General features: G+C 32.2%; 1 protein-coding gene across 1 annotated transcript in view; it reads left to right on the forward strand.

The window, feature by feature from the left end:
* The window catches only part of LOC143082955 (putative inhibitor of apoptosis), a 30,792-nt gene extending 12,824 nt beyond the window's left edge, over positions 1-17,968 (forward strand). The window contains exons 2-6 of the mRNA XM_076259015.1: positions 13,435-14,631; positions 15,157-15,332; positions 16,119-16,284; positions 16,914-17,105; positions 17,479-17,968. Of these exons, the coding sequence (XP_076115130.1) occupies positions 13,440-14,631; positions 15,157-15,332; positions 16,119-16,284; positions 16,914-17,105; positions 17,479-17,678 (1,926 nt within the window). The 5' untranslated portion in view covers positions 13,435-13,439 and the 3' untranslated portion in view covers positions 17,679-17,968. The remainder of the gene's footprint in view (positions 1-13,434; positions 14,632-15,156; positions 15,333-16,118; positions 16,285-16,913; positions 17,106-17,478) is intronic.
* The last annotated feature ends 189 nt before the right edge of the window (positions 17,969-18,157 follow it).

An 18,157-nucleotide genomic window follows, 5' to 3' on the forward strand; every position in this document is an offset into this window, starting at 1 on the left:
TTACATTCAGTTTAGTGTGGGTTGATGTTTGATTGTTGTACATGTTACAATGAGCAAAGCCCATACCGCAGTCAGCTATAAAAGGCCTAGCTGCGGAACCGTAGCTCTTAGGTCCTTATGTTATTTTTTGACTATTTGCGGGTATGGTCCGCAAATAGTCAAAAAATAACATAAGGACCTAAGAGCTACGGTTCCGCAGCTATAAAAGGCCCTGATAAGACAATGTAAAACAATTCAAACGAGAAAACTAACATGTCTGTTTAAGGTTACATCATCAAAATATGTAGGGTTACAAGGTAGGTAGGTCGGTATTTTCTTTTTATTATTTTGTCCATTTTATTTTTTGTGCCATGATTTTGAATTGTGTGGTCCGAGTTGTCCATGGGGCGAGAGTTCCCCTATTTATAATGATTGGATTATTTCTTACGACGGCAATAAAATGGCTTAGGGTGGGTGCTCAAAATAGGACCGGTCAGGTACCCATAATCAAACATATATTACAGGAAAAAGTGTAACCACATTGTGTGATAAAAATATAATAAATCTCATACTTAATAATACATCCTATAAGGCACTAAAATTATCTTCCTCTTTCGTAACAAATTGTTTTAATGCAAGAAGTAATCTATTGTAATAGATTTTCATTATACCTTTAATCGTTTATTCACATATATATATAATTGTTTGTATTTTACTACCATGTATAGCAAATTGATTATCCATTCGGTCATTACCATTTATTGTAAATGCGTTTGTGCCAATAAAATATTGTCTATTGTCTATATTTTTTTGGCCTTACCGAGAGTACCATTGAAATATATACAAATCACGGATCGGATACGCATCAACTATGTAAGACCTAATTTCAACACCCCTAAACAGTGAATATTTTTATCGCAAACAGTAGAATTTTATTACATAATGTGAAATCAATCGTAACTACTCGGCCATTCTCGCTATGCAGTACAATAACGTTATTTCTTCGTGCAACCAGAAAGGCCGAGTAGTTCGATTGAATTTGAAATGTGTGGGATTGTGCAGCACGTGTCATCATGACATTATCTTCCTCTTTATAACCTTTTAATTGTGACACATTTTTAATGTACATAGAAGTTATTATTATTATTATTTTTTCAGGGATTTAACTGTATATATTTTTTATAATGTTATTTTTAAATAGTTATGTTTTCACTGAATAATTAATTATTATAAGGGTTTAACCAACCTTAATTTAGTAAGGTTGGTGTACTCCAACTATTGGAGGGAGTTATAGAGGAAAGAAGAAGACATGTGTCCCTTCGCGGCCTTCAGTTTTGATTATAGACTAGAGAAGAGACTAAATGCGTACAAACCTGATGTCAAATGAAGATATACGGAATTTAAATAACGTTGATCCTTTAAATGTATGAAAAACAAAAACATATGACAATTGTTCACATAAAATAGATAGTAAAATTTTCCAAATGAACGTCCATTAAAATTATTAAAGTCTCTGATGAATATTTTCCGCGCAAATGTCATGGAATAGACCAAAACGAATTTTAGGTGTGAGTTGTCATTAAAAAATTCGGGTCAATGAACACAGTTAGATTAAATATATAAATATGTTAACTATATTTATATTGGTTTTTCAGAAAAGTGACTTTACCAGATTTTTTTTGTGGCAAACAACGGTAAATAGCCTATATCATCTTGACATGACATATGAAAACCCCTTAAGCATAATGGTGTGTGTATGGAATAGTCCATGGAATTGTCCAAACCGATACAGGTGAAATACGTAGAATAATATTGCTGTGTCTATTGTGGACACAGCAATAAAATCAGATTTAAGATCCTTATGAGCCCGTAGTAAAGTAAAAAAAACTTGTAAAAAGCCTTATTAAATAAAATTTGCTCGATTAACCTTGAAGTGAAGACTAATAAAAAATTGCGTGTATAGTGAACCCCCTAAATAAAATAATACTGTGTTCTAGACCACTTCCCCTTTCGGTGATCTACAGAAATGATTTTTTACTATATAGTATGTTAATTATATTTTTTATGTCAATAATCTATAATATGAAATTCAAATAGAGATCATATTTAACATGACACTTGTCCTGTGTATTTTCTTTGTGTTTGTAGAAGCAAAGATCATCACAAAAGTTTGAGAGATATTCTTTTTTCAACTAGAAATATTTACTTTTACAAATCCGGATTTTTTTTTTTATCGAAAACCGTATATTCGTCACTAAAGCCAGACGATACTGATCTTTATCCCACGGAATCAGGACCAGACGACTTCGCTTGAAATGCATGCATATCTAATGCCTCTTGTCCTTAGTCGTAATTGGTTATGACCAGTACACCATTATTCGATCAGTTGTAAACATCCTATTGCTAACTGTGCTAAATCAAAGTGTGAAAATAATTCAATTTGATGGAACCATTGCAAGAGTTTGTTTGTTGGTTGAAATAAAAGAAATTATAAATTGAACAAAAATAGCTAAACAAGTTATTAATTTATAATAATTTTTTGTTCGGGAAAGACAAATTAAAGTCATTTAAGCAGTCATTAATTGATTCGAAAAGAACATTTAAAGGGACCTCTATTTTGGAACGACTTTTTGCTGTACTATGGGAATATTGCTATACTGGATAGCTGACGAAAAGATAGAAACCGGTGTTATATAGCCATTCTTCCTCCATGCCAGTTTTCCCCCGGGGGAAAGACTGACTGGCATGAGCCAATATTTCCCCCGGGGAAATTTTGGATCATTGCCGTTCTTCCCCCGCGGAAATTTGACAATACGTATATGTATAGTCACTTTTCCCCCATGCCAATATTTCCCCCTATATTCTAGATTTTACTGTGTATACTGTGTTCTGGAATTAAACCGAACAGTGTTAGAAAAAGGTTTATATATACAAATTTTTAGTTGTCTTATATAAACACAAGTCTGTCTACAGGTTTATCAGTCTGTCTTTGTGTCAACTAATCTGTCTTTTTTTTTTATTTCCCCTAGTCTTTCTACATTCTCAACTGCATGTCTGTTTATTAGTCGATAAGTCTGTCTACATATTCACCCGTCTGATTTCATATTCACCAGTCTGTCTATGTCCACTGGTCCGTCTACATTTTCACTTGCTTTGAAAAACCTTTCAGTAACTGCGAGTACTTTTATTTAAGTGCTTTGTGTCTATTGTTTTTATGTAAGACTTAGTGATTATTGTGCACCGTACCAACATTTTTAGGGAAGCCAATTGCAACTGATATTTTACAGTTTTTTCTTGTGGTGTGCTGTCCTAGGTTGGGTTCATTGGGGAGGTTGAGTTTATGGCCACCACACTGTTTATGTTCCAATGCCCATTCCAAAGCCAGGAACATGTAGTACAGTGGTTGTTGTTCATAGTTCATGTCGGTCAAGTTTATTTTTCGTAAATTATTTTGTTATTAATAAGGCCGTTAGTTTTGTTTGATTTTTTTCCAAATTTCAATGGTCGGGGCATTTAATAGCCGACTTAATGGTTTATTTTCAATGTTGGAGGCCGTACGGTGGCCTTTAACTACTTACTACCACGTCAGTGTAACTTCGGTGGATATTTGTATCATTAGTGCTAGATCGTATACGATCCTATGCATCTTAAGGGCAGGCGGGATATGTTTGTAGACCTTGAACAGCTCACACTAATGGGGGTAGTTCTGTGCTTCCACGTCTCCCATGCTGGTTGGAGAGGGTGAACATATCTCCTCTAGATTTGATGAAGTTTCATCCTTATCGGACTTCTTCTCCTGAATGAAATCTTTCAGACGACGAGTATTTTTCTCTATCGATGTCTTTGATGGGTTATTTTACTTTGTGGTACAAACATGATTTATCATATGCATGTAAAGTCATTTCACCATATTATGTCGGAGACATCAAAGACATCTGTCAAGGGAAAAATCTTCAAACTGACCAGAAGTGGTTAAAGTAATTGTATTCATTTAGTCAATGAAACCAAGGGTTCACAAAATAGAATGGATTTGATCGCCACATCAGAATGTTCTTCGTGTGTATGCATATAACATGTACGTATATATAAATACATATCAAATGTATATGAATATGATGAAGCTTTGGTAGCGCAAAACTAATAAAAAAGGATAATATTCTTTTATTAGGATAAATATTTCTAACTGACGTCGCCGACGTTATATTACAAGGGGGATAAACTAGCTTCTCATGCCACAAAGGGGGAAAATTGGCCTGATCCTCGTTTTCTCCCTATAACGCTGAGGGGGAAAAGTTGAATTATGCCAATTTTTTCAGGGGGAAATATTGGATCGATCCAGATTTTCCCCCCGGAAAAATTAGCATGGGGGAAGAATTGCTATAGGACACCGGCTTGTTTTTCCTACTATCTTAAGAGGTAAATCAGATGCATATGCGCATGAGTTACCCGATAGTGATACAATGGCCTTATTTTAAATTATGTGTATATTACACCCGCAAAATGTACGCTTCATTTCTATAGAATTAATTCTCGTGTTATTAGTTATGTACAGGCACCTACATCAGTTTGACGGCAGTTGTCCCCTGAATATATGTAATATATGTAAACACATGAATAGAAAGTAAATCAAGAGTATGGACAGTCAAAGGATTGCACACAATAAGCGATACATTATTTTTTCTTTGATACATGTAAAATGATATACTAGTTAACTATATAGTCAAAATGAACCAGAATGACTCTATGAATTAAGCAAACATCCGAAAAAATATAATAGAAACATTAAAATTTAATATAACAACACTAAAGATGCAAATATTCTGAGCGAGTTCGAACCCTTTCTTCAAAACCATCATTTATTAGTAGTTCTGTGCTCTTTTTTTTATGTGCTCTACTGTGGAGCTACGGCGATGCTTATCATTATATCTCTTATTAAGAAGCTATATCGGTACAATTTATCGATGTTACAATTTTTTCTTTAAAAAGTTGTTTTTTTTATGTAATAAGGACACACTAAACCAATTTCATTTTTGAGGGAAAAAGTAGTATGATTAACAACAGTCATAAAAAGCATAACTTTTTTTTGGTTTGAAATGTCCTTCTGGGGGGATTCCCTGTTTTTTCCACCTCAAAACACCCGAAAATCCACATATTGGACTTTCATCCTTTTTGAGGGTTAAATTAACTATTGATCACACATATCATAATATATGTAAATTGAGATATTGATCAAAAAGCATTTTTATTTTTTGTTTTTAAAGTAAATTTTATTCTGTCGGCACTTTTTGAAATTTGCCCTTCTGTGAAAAAAATCCCCGGCAAATTGGCCCTACCTCTTTACCACTTATAAACTGTATCCTGTTTTATTATGTCGTTTCATGTGTTCGTGGACGGTGCATATATTTATTATCGAGGAAATCCGCAAATACGATAATTAGATTATTATACATGTACCTCAAGTCACATGAAACGTTAAATTAAGATAAAAAAAAGTGGAATATGTTCTATTAACTTGAATGACTACGATTTTATTATAAAACAATTGTATTATAGTCTTTTTGGTGAAAGATAACCCTTAACTAAACACTTCAGAAAACCACTGCTATTCGGCGGTAGCTCTTCCATTCATTTATTCATTCATATCTTTATTTCCTCTGTATAGAGATTACATGAGTTATATAATCATGAACAATAAATTAATACACTTGCAAGTGAATAATTCAACTTTGTTAAATCCGTATTCATGTGAACTGAACTTCAATGTAACCCCTTAGCTAGAGATGAATAACGTATGAATTGTACATGTGTTCGATTATTTAAAGGAAAAGAATGCCAACATTGAAAGTGAAACAAAGGAAAATTATTTGATTGACTGCTTCGATCCACAAAAAATGTTCTCATGTATCGGTAAAAACGATGAGTAAGATATATTTTTAATCTATAATATGAAATTAAACAGGCACAGAAATAACCAATTGCACGATTTTATATCTATACTTATGTTTATATCGCTTATATATAACCATCGGAAGTCACCTCGATAGTTAAATTAGATTGCGTCAAGAACTAAAATACACACGTAACGAAGCTACTATTACTCGAGCCATTGCCCTGTAAATTGTTTATAAGACTGTTTATGATTAGAATAATATTTTTAATGGTTATAAATCAAATATGAGAGTCAAATCGGTGAACATTTGTTTGACAACTAGTGCCCTTTTCAAAGACGTTAATAATTTTTAAACGGTATATACTTATATGCATACATAGTTGTACATGTATTCTTTTAGAGATTTATCATTAACTGTTCTCATTAATTTAGTTTATAATCCATGTATCTATTTATTATCGCGGCAATCCCGTATTTGATATTTTATTCCTCAAAATATTTTGTATAAGTATAGTTTTATAATCTTTAAAGCTCGTAATGGGTTTTCCAGTGCTACATCCTATTACACGTAGTATGTATTCATTGTAGGATAAGTCTATTGAATAAGAAAGGTAAACAATTCTTTTTTATACACAAATACTGTTAAAATTCAATTACATTTTTTTTCTTTATGTAGATATTTGCATGTAAATTCCGAATGGGATGATCCCAATAACTGAAGGATAAGGGAATCCAGCTCCACATGTGGCGCCCGTTGTGCTGCTTATGTTTTACAAACCCAGTAATAATTCTGGAGGTCACAATTATGGAAAAGGGGACGAGATTGTAGTTACGACATTAGGAACATAACCGCTTTCATCTGTGAAACGGATATTCCATAACGGTCAACCAACTCGTGATGGCACTCATTAAATTTACAAAGGGATGATTTCACTAGTACCACACCACTTGGAACTCTTGGTTTAAAAGCTCCCCTGTGAGCAGCAACCTCTATATAAAAAATCATTATAGGAAATACAAGCCCTAGAAATACGAATCAACTGAAATACGAATCAGCATTGTTGAGTTGATGTTTAAGACGAGTTGTATAATTGTAACTTTGCTTTCGCAAATGTTTTGCCGGGATTCGAACCCATGCTATTGAGATATCGTGACACCAATTAGCCTGCACTGTAACCGGCACAATAGACCACACGACCACATGGGCTTCAAAATGAAGCTTTCGGTGGCCGGGTGTTACCTTTCCACGTCAGTTTTAATCTAGCATCGTACTTCAGTACATGATATATAAGGCATGAAGATGTTATTTTTTAAAGATCAGCTAAGTTATCTATAGTAAAGAATCCTACAAATTAATGTAAGATACAGTCACAGAAATGATTATATTTATAAGTACTAAAATGAACGTCTGAATCAGTGACAACCCTACAACAGATTTATCCATCGAATCACCACCAGTGATGGTGATACATGGCTGTGTACATTCTGTGAATACAACTCGTCTAAACATTAACTTAACAATGTTAGATCTGTAGAAAGCACCTTTTTTTTTCTTCCCTCGCCGGGATTCGAACCCATGCTATTGAGATATCGTGACACCAAATCGCCTGCACTTTAACCGGCACGCTATACCGCACGACCACCCTGTTTTCAAGATGAAGCTTTCGGTGGCCGGGTGTTACCTTTCCACGTCAGTTTTAATCTAGCGTCGTACTACAGTACATGATATATAAGGCATGAAGATGTTATTTTTACAGATCAGCTAAATTATCTATAGTAAAGGATCCTACAAATTAATGTAAGATACAGTCACAGAAATATTTATATTTATATATACATATATACTCCCTGTATATGGTAAACTTCACAAATGGTGTCTCGAAATAGCATCGACACAATAAATAGTCGTAAAGGGAAGTAATATTATTGATTTCCCCAATTTTGAACTGTTTATTTCTGGTTTTGAGTATACTTTTATCTATTTCACTTTTGTATTCCTAATTGATATTAATATATGACTAAATTAGAAAAATAATCCATCCTAGTATATACAATTTTCAAGACCTCAGTAGCATGAAGCAGTTAAGTTTGTGGGATGAAAGTTTACGAAAGGAATTAGTCAGAGTGAAAATTCATTTGTTTTCAAATTCTGAAAATACATTAATTTTTTAATGTTTATGTTGATTTTTTTCACAATAAAATATTTTATTGTTATTTGACGAAATTATCCTTTGATTTTACTGACTGGTAATTTCCTTTCTCAGCACAGAAGAATGCTAAGAAAAAATATCGCTAGATACCAAGGGCACACGTGACCGTTGTCAATAAAATTTTAAAACGTCGTCATAGGTAAAATAGCAATAAACAGATTATCATTGGTACTAATCTCAACTCAATTGCTTTTCTCACTTTCGCCGTGCCGGCTCAAGCGAGAAAATAAATCACGTTGAGATCATCAACGATAATCTATAAGTGTAAACTGAATTTTACGAAATACCCCTTGATAACAGTTAAACATCATGGACCGTGCATTTGTGCGAATGTACGTCGAGAAAACTGGGTTTCTGCATGGAATTTAAATGAAAAGGCAACATGCATTGAACTAAAATATTTTTGTAACTAAAACGGTAATTGATCGAATACTGCATGATAAAAATATGACGGTTTATGCATAATTATTATATTTAATAAAAAATATATCATCGAAATCACAATTTACTAACAGATATATAATTTGAAATTTCAAAACCGGGGAAAAGCAGTAAAATACAGAGCTCACCTGTCCATTAATCAATCTTGACCAAAACTCCGGCCAATTCAATAATTTCAGTTTGTAAAATTTAAATGAAATACCGGTACATTCTTACTTCTGGTAAGTAAAAAGCGGTTCAGTTCGTGATCGTATCCGTAGTGAAAAAAACCCGACCCAAGTTAGTTAACTGTACGATGTTTTAAGTACATGTATTTTAAAACTACACGTAGTTTAACCCGAAACATGTCCATTTGACTTGACCATATTTGTCATATACTTAGAAATAATTAAGTATTAAAGACAGATATCTGGTCCGTGTACCACTTCAAAATTTGCAAAGGTTTCAAATTTTAGATTTTTGGAATTTTGATGAAAGTTTTACAATTTTTTTTTTAACTTTTTGAAATTTTCACCAAATAATTAAAATTCTAAACGTCGTTTTAAAATTTGATAGTTCAGACATTTGATCAAATTTTACAAGTACTAAACTGAACGTTCAGTTTTGATTATTTTTAATAAAAATTTTAATTCTTTCAATATTTGATTGAGTTAAGATCGTGAAAATTTCCAAATTTCAAAAAATTTCAAAAATGTGAAATTTTGATCCTTGAAAAATTTGATAAAAATAACCAAAATCTGAAATTTGAAAACTTTTTAGAATTTTAAATTGATAAGTGTTACACGGACCCACGGACTATTTTCTTTGTAGCATTTCATTTTGCTTTGCAAATTTATAAGACTTTAGAACAGTCAATTACAAAACTACAACCTTAAAAATTCTTTTTGATCGACTTTTCAAGTCATTTCAAGTCAAGTTTCGAGTTTAAAAGGATTGATATTATGAGCTTCGAAACATCGAAATTTCAAAGATTGCTTATAGCTGACTACATCATAGTCGACGATAACTTATTAAAATGAAATAAAAAGTAAAATCACAAAAATACTGAACTTAGAGGAAGATCAATTGGGAAAGTCCATAATCACATGGCAAAATCAAATAACAAAACGCATCAAAAACGAATGGACAAGAACTGTCATATTCCTGACTTGGTACAGGCATTTTCAAATGTAGAAAATGGTGGATTAAACCTGGTTCTATAGCGCTAACCCTCTCACTTTTGTAATGACAGTCTCATCAATTTCCGATATTTTTACATTGATGCGTAAAATAAACAGACACAATAAATATAATAGTCAAAATATGGGTACATCAGTCATCATCATTTAACAATTTTAAAAGGAACAATTTAACAGAACACAAAAACATCTACTATCTACGAACACATTTATGAGTGTCTGACGTCAGAAAATTTTATACGTCACATAAATTTGTCGTTCAATGTGCGTACAAACAATTTTAAAATTTTCATGGGAATGTTAGCATACAGGGTTAACAAATCAAAAGTATGTAAGAATAAATTTAAGAAATAGACCGAGATTTAAACTAGTCCAAAAGTTATATATAGATTTTATAAGAATTCAAAAATAGTTAATACCACTACGCGATTGAATGATTTTGACGTTTGTGGTTCAACGTATATTGTAATTCATAATAGAAATATATCATAATGACATATAATAGAACAATATCATACTGACGGGATCTTTTAAAGTACAGAGTCACGTTATAAGAACAAAAGAAATACAAAAAGTCGCAAATACAAAACAAACCACAAAAAAATGAAAGCCAATACAAACACATTGACGAGATGTATAAGTACCGAGCCACGTGAAACGGATATCACATGAAACCATTTAACAGTAAAAGTAATATTAATAATAGAACAAAGACAAATGAAAGAACTATAAAACACGTTGTTAAGATGATAAACAACATCAGTACGAAGAATCTATACATCAAGACCATCGTGTATTATTTGAGAAGTTGATACGGAATATTTATCAACAAGGTCTTGGTACCTTCCGATGAACTTTTTTAGAAAAAGAACGAGACGTTCTTTGACATACCCCTGTTTCATCAACTTTCTACTCAGACACTGATGACGTATTACAAAGTCTGAGTAGGAGCTGCAAGCTCTTGAATATCGAATAAGTTGGGAAATATATATCCCATATGCAGGTGAAGTTGGTATATTGCTACTAAGGTGGGGGAAATTTATGATTTCAAAATTAAAATCGTCTCGTTTGTCATAGATTCTGGTACTGAGATGACTGTGTAAGTCAAATTCGAGACATAAGTCTAAAAATGAGGCGGAGGAAGCCGTGTCTGTTGTTTAATAGCTTAACTAAGAATAAACTTGGCTTACATGGTTTTTATACTCTGAAATACTGTTTGTATTTGATTTCCTTTACTTTAGATTCCCAGCGAATCAGATGAAGGTTATTCCAGAATCAAATATAAGTAAAAACTTTATAAATAAGGGTAAATACATTTATTTCATACATGCAAGTGTTTTACTTACTGACAAGTTTGAGTTATCTCTCTTTAAATGCTATATTTAAAAATAGATTATTATCTTCGATGCCGTCTTAAATAAAAATAAATGTATTATGCAATTCTCTAAATATTGCGGGATTCAGCAAGAGTTGGAAGAAGGTAATTCTTACATAAAATAACATACACAAACATATCAATTGATGAGAGTTTTTCATGTGTTTATATATCTAAATTTAACAGTACACTCAATTGTATATTTTAAATTGTTTTCACTTAATTGATATTTCATTGTAAAACTAAGTTCACATTGAATATCTTACGGTATACCGTCGTATTATGTACGTTTATTTATCAAGCTTCGGTTTACCCTATATGTTTATGTTCATAATAATTCAGTTGTCATTAATTGACACACGAAATGGATTCTGAATTTTAATGTACAATTCATTTATTTCTTTATCACAATTCCGAAAAGTTTTTTGTTTATGTCATCATTTCATCGTTTCCGAGATAGAATGAATTCACCCTAATCGATTGTACAGCTTTCCGTTATTGCCTTGATTTTATAATGTCTTATTTCTACGGGTTCCTTTTTTCAATCACATTCATGTAAGCTCTGGACGACTATTTGAAATTTAGGGAAAAAAAGGGGGGGGCAGGATTATTTTTGTTTGTTCTCTTTTCATTTTCATATCTTCCAATTACATTCCTGCAGTTTCATCTTTATACTTATTTCTTTCCTGTAGTTTTCATCGTTGTCATACTGTTATATGCAAGATTGTTTACTTTAACCCCTTACAAGGCCAATATTTTGATTTTTAATATACAAGAAAAAACAAATGGTTGTCTCCAAACGAATTCAAAAAGTTAAAGAAAATGAAACAGAACCAATTGGAAAAAAAGACATCATTAGTCTCTTTACAAGACGTCATTTTCTATACCGCTTAGAGTCTAAAAAGGTTCTAGATAAATTTAAATAAGACTTAGGAAACCTTAAAACATTACGTTATCATTAATTCTAATATGACGTGCTTCATTCGCTTTTATGAATAAACCCATGCTCTAAATCCAATAAAATTTGTTTGCACGTGCGTATATTGACTACTACAGAATAATGAATTTTATCAAATTGGCATAAATTTAATATATTTGATTAACTTAAAACATTTCCAACCCCTTAAATGATGCACATGATGTTACTAATTCATTTATCATGACTGTAACGTGTTGCATATCGAAATTGACATATTTGACCTAGATACGACAGTCGTTCATGCTGGCTGGTCGAAACATCTTCCTCTGAATAATCACATTGCCAGTCGTTTTCTTGTTTACATACAAAAAAAGGGAGGTTCATAAAAGAGGCTACACAAACATTCTACACATATACACACCGGACATAGCAATTACCTTAATTTTCCTAATCATAATCGAAATAACTGATGCAATCTATACTTTATTTTAGTTTTAACATGGGTAGGCATTATATTCGTGTTATTTTAGCCCTCATTATCGCTCGGGCAAAAATAGTCCGAATATAATGCCTACCCATGTTAAAACTACAATAAAGTATAGCTTGCATCAATCATTTCTTTACTAGAACCATTAATGGCGAGGCCTCTGATTTGTGATATATGACAACTTCATGGGATCGGGTAAAATAGATAATTTATATCTCCACCGCTTTTTTAAATGTCGATCAGTTTGAAGACAAAAAGGAACAGATAAGAAAGTTCAATGTTAATACGTACAGAAAACTGAATAAAAGATAAGAAAAACACGGCACGAAAAAACAACAATTTAGTTTAATGATACCGCAAGAAAAAACAACAATTTAGTTTAATGATACCGCAAGAAAAAAACAACAATTTAGTTTAATGATACCGTATAAATGAAAAATTGCCGCTTCTAAAATTAGACTCAAATGCTGATAAATTATTATGCAGTCATACACAGTAATATTTGCAGATGTACTTCGATTAAGATTACACACAGAAACGTCACAAATAGTGAAGGATTACACAATATTGTGCAATGCCGAATGGAAATTTTCATATAATCTCATTGCAGAAAAAAACCCCAACATAACAGTCTTGTTATAACTATAAATAGGAAAATTGATATCAGACCCATAATTGAAAAACACTAAATCGTTTATAACAATAAGCAATAAGTTTGACACGTTCACACCGATTTGGAAGGTACTTCCTAAACTGTTGGTTATATAAATAACAAAATCGCGAAAGAATTTAAGACAAAATCATTCAATTTTCAGTTATTTATGATATCTCTATCCTGGTAGTAAGACGCTTTTTCAGTAGTAAAAAGATTTCGTTCATTGCTATCTGGCACATCACTGTAGTATTCAGACACTGAGTACATTGAATATCTATTTCATTGAGTTTATTTTTGTAGTTACAATGACTATCCCTTTCATAGACGACGAGATACCAAAACCCAGCGACGACGGAGTTCAACAATATAACGGGCAAGTTGAATATGAATCCTACTGCTCATCTAGCTCTGATCATCAACCAATTGCATGTGCTTCAGCTTATACAGATCATGATACTTCAAAGTTTTCATACGAAAAATCCAAGAATAGTCCGATGGATATATATATATTGGCATTGGTCATTATTCTTTTTGTAAAATGTGTGTTCCAGGCTTCTATTTATAAAACCGTGATTAGAAAATGTGGTTACACGGTAAAAGTAAAAGTAAAATGGAAGACATCTCACAAGATGAAAGAACCATATTTTGGACACAAATCGCTGCTCGATAAAATTATTATGCCCATTCGAAACATACCAAAGTCTATTATTCAAACTATGCCATTCTTGCCTCAAGATTTCCGAACATTCTTAAAAGACGAGGAGAAATCACAGAGTATGCAATTTGAAGGTGCAAGGTTCTCAACATTTTCAACATTTCCTGATATACCAGGAATATACGCCACTAGGCTAGCGGAAGCTGGATTCTTTTATTCCGGGTATGATGATGAAGTTATTTGCCACAGTTGCGGAGTAAAGCATAAAAACTGGAAACGTTACGATTCACCGTTGGAGATTCATAAACAAAAATCTCCAAATTGCTCTTTTTTATTAAATATAAAACCAATGCGAGATGAAACTACTCATATGTCAGGTGCTTGTGGGCGTTATGAAATTAATGCATACGATAAAAGTTCTCATAATTCTTTTAAATCAAAGGATGAAAAACGCGAGAGCAGAGGTTTTGATTCCACGTGTTTAAATCAAATAAGTTCTGCCAACGTAAACAAGAACAGAACGGAAGGTACTCCTATCGCCTCCAGTTATTCAATAAATGACACACAAAGTTTAATCAGAATTACTGAATTCAATACGCACACTCCTCAACATACTCAACATGGAATACTAAATGCTACTGGAAGTATTATACAAGATGTATGTACAAGATCTACGTCGCAAAACAATCAAAGAGAATCAACAGCGTTAGGAGTATGTCTTGATAAACCAAAGTATCAGAAATACGCTATAAGATCAGTGAGGCTTGATTCATTTAATCATTGGCCGCAGCATTTGACACAGTCTCCAGAAGAAATGGTTACAGCTGGATTCTTTTTCACAGGTAAAATTTTATCTTTTGTGGACAAAAAAAAAGAAAAAAAAAGAAAGAGATATAAACAATTTTAAATGAATTTTAATTCTGTCATATTTTAAAATCTCAAACAGCTGACATGATACAAGATAGACAAACGACACATGTCGATCTTTTGTTATTAATCCAGTCTTATAACTATAAACTATCTATCTATACACATCACACCAAATGTAGTGAAAGTAAAGATTTCATCAGTAATCATAAGATGAATGTGTAACGGGACATTACTATACCAGGAATTCAAAAATGTTAAACTGTTGTAAAATCAAAAAAGCTTTCAAGTTACAAGTAAATTGCTTCAAAACTTCTTTTTTTTGTGTTTTGTTTTGAATATTAAAAAATTATTACAATAACATGGACGTCATTACTGACAAAAATCTTCAAGAAACAAATATGTATTATTGAATTGCCTATCATTTTGTCAGGAAAACTGATTAAATATTTTTTAATGGGCAAATTGAATGAATAAATGTTTTGTTTCAATTACTAAAGGAACAGACGACCATTGCAGATGCTTTTTCTGTGGTGGTGGTTTAAGAAGCTGGGAACCAGGTGATCAGCCATGGATTGAACATGCACGATGGTACCAGAAGTGTGCTTTTTTACGGCAGTGTAAAGGAGACAAATTTATAGAAGATGTTCAAATGAATAGAATTTTACCAAATGAGGTATATGTATATTAATTATTTTGTTGTATGTAAAAGTTAAAACAAAGTATTGCATAAAAATAACAAATTAACTGAGGTCTTATGTAGATATTAGAACTAAGGTATTTTGCAAAATATTCCGCATTAGCTTAATGATGCACAGATATATGTCTAAAACTAATAAAATTGAGAATGGAAACGTGGAACGTGTTTAAAGACAAAAACCCGACAAAAGTGCAAAAAATAGCCAAAGGCCACCAATGGGTCTTCAATACAGCAAACAAATCCTGCATTCGGAGTCAGGCCTCAGCTGGTCCCTTAAAAATGTATATTAGTTCAGCGAAAATGCTATATATATTTTTCAAATTTAAATTTGCTAAAGGTTAACGTAAAAAGTATGCATTCGTTTTATCAAGTGCAACATCTCTATATGCATTCTATGAATTAAAAGATTGCCAACCATACATGCAATAGTTCATTAGTGATCTAATGTAATCAAGGTCAAGTGCCGCTCTTTAAGGCTCGTAATCAAACAATTCTCTGTTTGATCTTTTAGTGCATTAAAAATAATACATGCATGTACTATTGTAGTAATTGACATTGATTTTAAACGTCAGTTTCAATGTTTGCATCTAATAGTTGAATCCTTTATCTCGAAATTATTGTTGTATCAAACCCTGATATTTCAAAATTCCTGTTACATGTATCTTAATTTTTTTCAGACATATATCAGCTTTATGATATCGAAAATGTATGTATTTTGCGTTCAAATCTTGCTCAGATACTAAAATACACATTATCTTATAGAATGAAAATAATTGGCGTCCAAATTCGTCTGGAGAAACAAGAATTCCGGTTACAAAGCCTGTTGAATACAGTCACCACCCTGCTGTAATGGCGGTTGCAGATTTTGGATATGATGAACGCGTGGTAAAGAAGGCTTATGAATCGCTACAGAAATCAGGATCCACAGGTACATAACAGTACTGTCAATTCAAAGTTTTCTTACATGTTTTTATTTTTACATTATAACTATAAATTCAGAAAAAAGTAAATAATGACCATTCCTGGTAATAGTTAATCATGAAAAACGCTCCGAACACATGAAATATTTTCATCTATAAGACAATTCGTAGGAACATTTCAGACCAAATCATCCAAAAAAATATTTACTCGACTCGCAATTTTATTTTTATGCTTTAAAATACATTTCTTTTTAGGATAGAACTATCTTGTTCGTAATTTTAAGGAGTACACATACGCATTGACTATTACGAATGGGCTATATTTTAAAGGTGTCTTTTGGTAATATATCTCATAACGTTTCAACTTATTTATACACATGTCTCGCATTCAAACAATTGTGTTTGTGCGTTCATAGTGAAGGTTACTTCAGAAAAGCACTCCGGACGTACGGAATTTGAATAGTATTATCTTAACTTGAAAGTCTTGAACAGACAATCCTTATTTAGAACGTTTAGTGAGATTTCACATCTTCTTTTATATATTATAAAGGGAACTACTTTGAATTTGTTATGACTAAATATGTTTTGCGTGAAACCCGTCGACTATAAATTTTACAAAACCCAGTTTATATTTCAGAGATTACTGGAACACGTCTGCTTGAAGCCATTTTCCAACTTGAAGAAAATGGCAGACATAACGAGTCAACAAATTCGACAGAAACTGAACAACAACCTTTCAATGGTACACAAAAGGCAAAACTAGACAACTTAAAAGAGGCCAATAAAAATAAATCTACCGAAGAAGCGACATGTAATCCTGATCTTGAATGTAAATATACAATTATTAGATAAACATATACCTTTTTCTGTCGGAGATATGAATTATTTTATTCGCGTTTTTGTTTCATTAGAACACATTATACCATTAATGAACGTATGATGCCAATAAAAGTGTTTCTGGTGCCAGATGTATCAGTAATCAGCTACGCTTGGTACACAAGGTTTAGAAATAAGATTTATTAGTATGGTTTTATACAGCAAAGCCAAAAGAATCTGAGCTTAACTCTTTTAATGGATTTCAATCGTAACTGGAAATAAATTTTGTGAAAGGGATTAATAAATTATCTTACCATTGACATGTTTTATAACATAATATTGACTTTGATGAAATTTTCAGTTATCTGTTTCAAATTATATTTCAGTGTCGATAAGAAGCTTAGAAGAAGAAAATCAAAACCTGAAAGATCAACAGACATGTAAAATATGTCTAGACGAACCAATAGCCATAGTTTTTCTTCCATGTGGTCATCTAGCTGCCTGCACAAACTGTGCGCCTGCGCTAAGGAGATGTCCAATTTGTAGAGCGTTCATAAAAGGAACCGTTAAGGCTATTTTGAGTTAACAAATGTGTTATTATTGAAGTTTTATTTATGAAATTTAATATGTACTTCATTATAAAGAAAAATCAAATGATAAATATTAGTTTGTTGTTTTTAATCCCCTACCGACGTCGTCGAAGAGGACTGTAGGTTTGCACTCCGTCCGTCAGTCTGGTAAATCAGTTGATACACCTTTTTCTTCGTGCTTGGACGATAGCATATAGTTTTATTATGACAAATTACAGATCAAGTTCAAATTTTGTTCCCTAGTAATCATTTTGTGCAGAGTTATGGCCCTTTAACTAAGAAAATTCACTCAAATAGTAGATTTTTCATTGATGATGGTGACCTGATATTTGGTATAGTTTCTTATCCCAGGAATAGATTACCTTAGCCGTATTTGACACAACCTTTTTTGAAATTTTGGGTCCTCAATGCTGTTCAAATTTGTTTGGCTTTAATGACTAATTTTAATAAATTTTCTGTTGACAAAACTTTTAAA

Source organism: Mytilus galloprovincialis, chromosome 1 (assembly GCF_965363235.1).
Source record: "Mytilus galloprovincialis chromosome 1, xbMytGall1.hap1.1, whole genome shotgun sequence".
In the NCBI taxonomy this organism is placed as follows: Eukaryota; Metazoa; Mollusca; class Bivalvia; order Mytilida; family Mytilidae; genus Mytilus; species Mytilus galloprovincialis.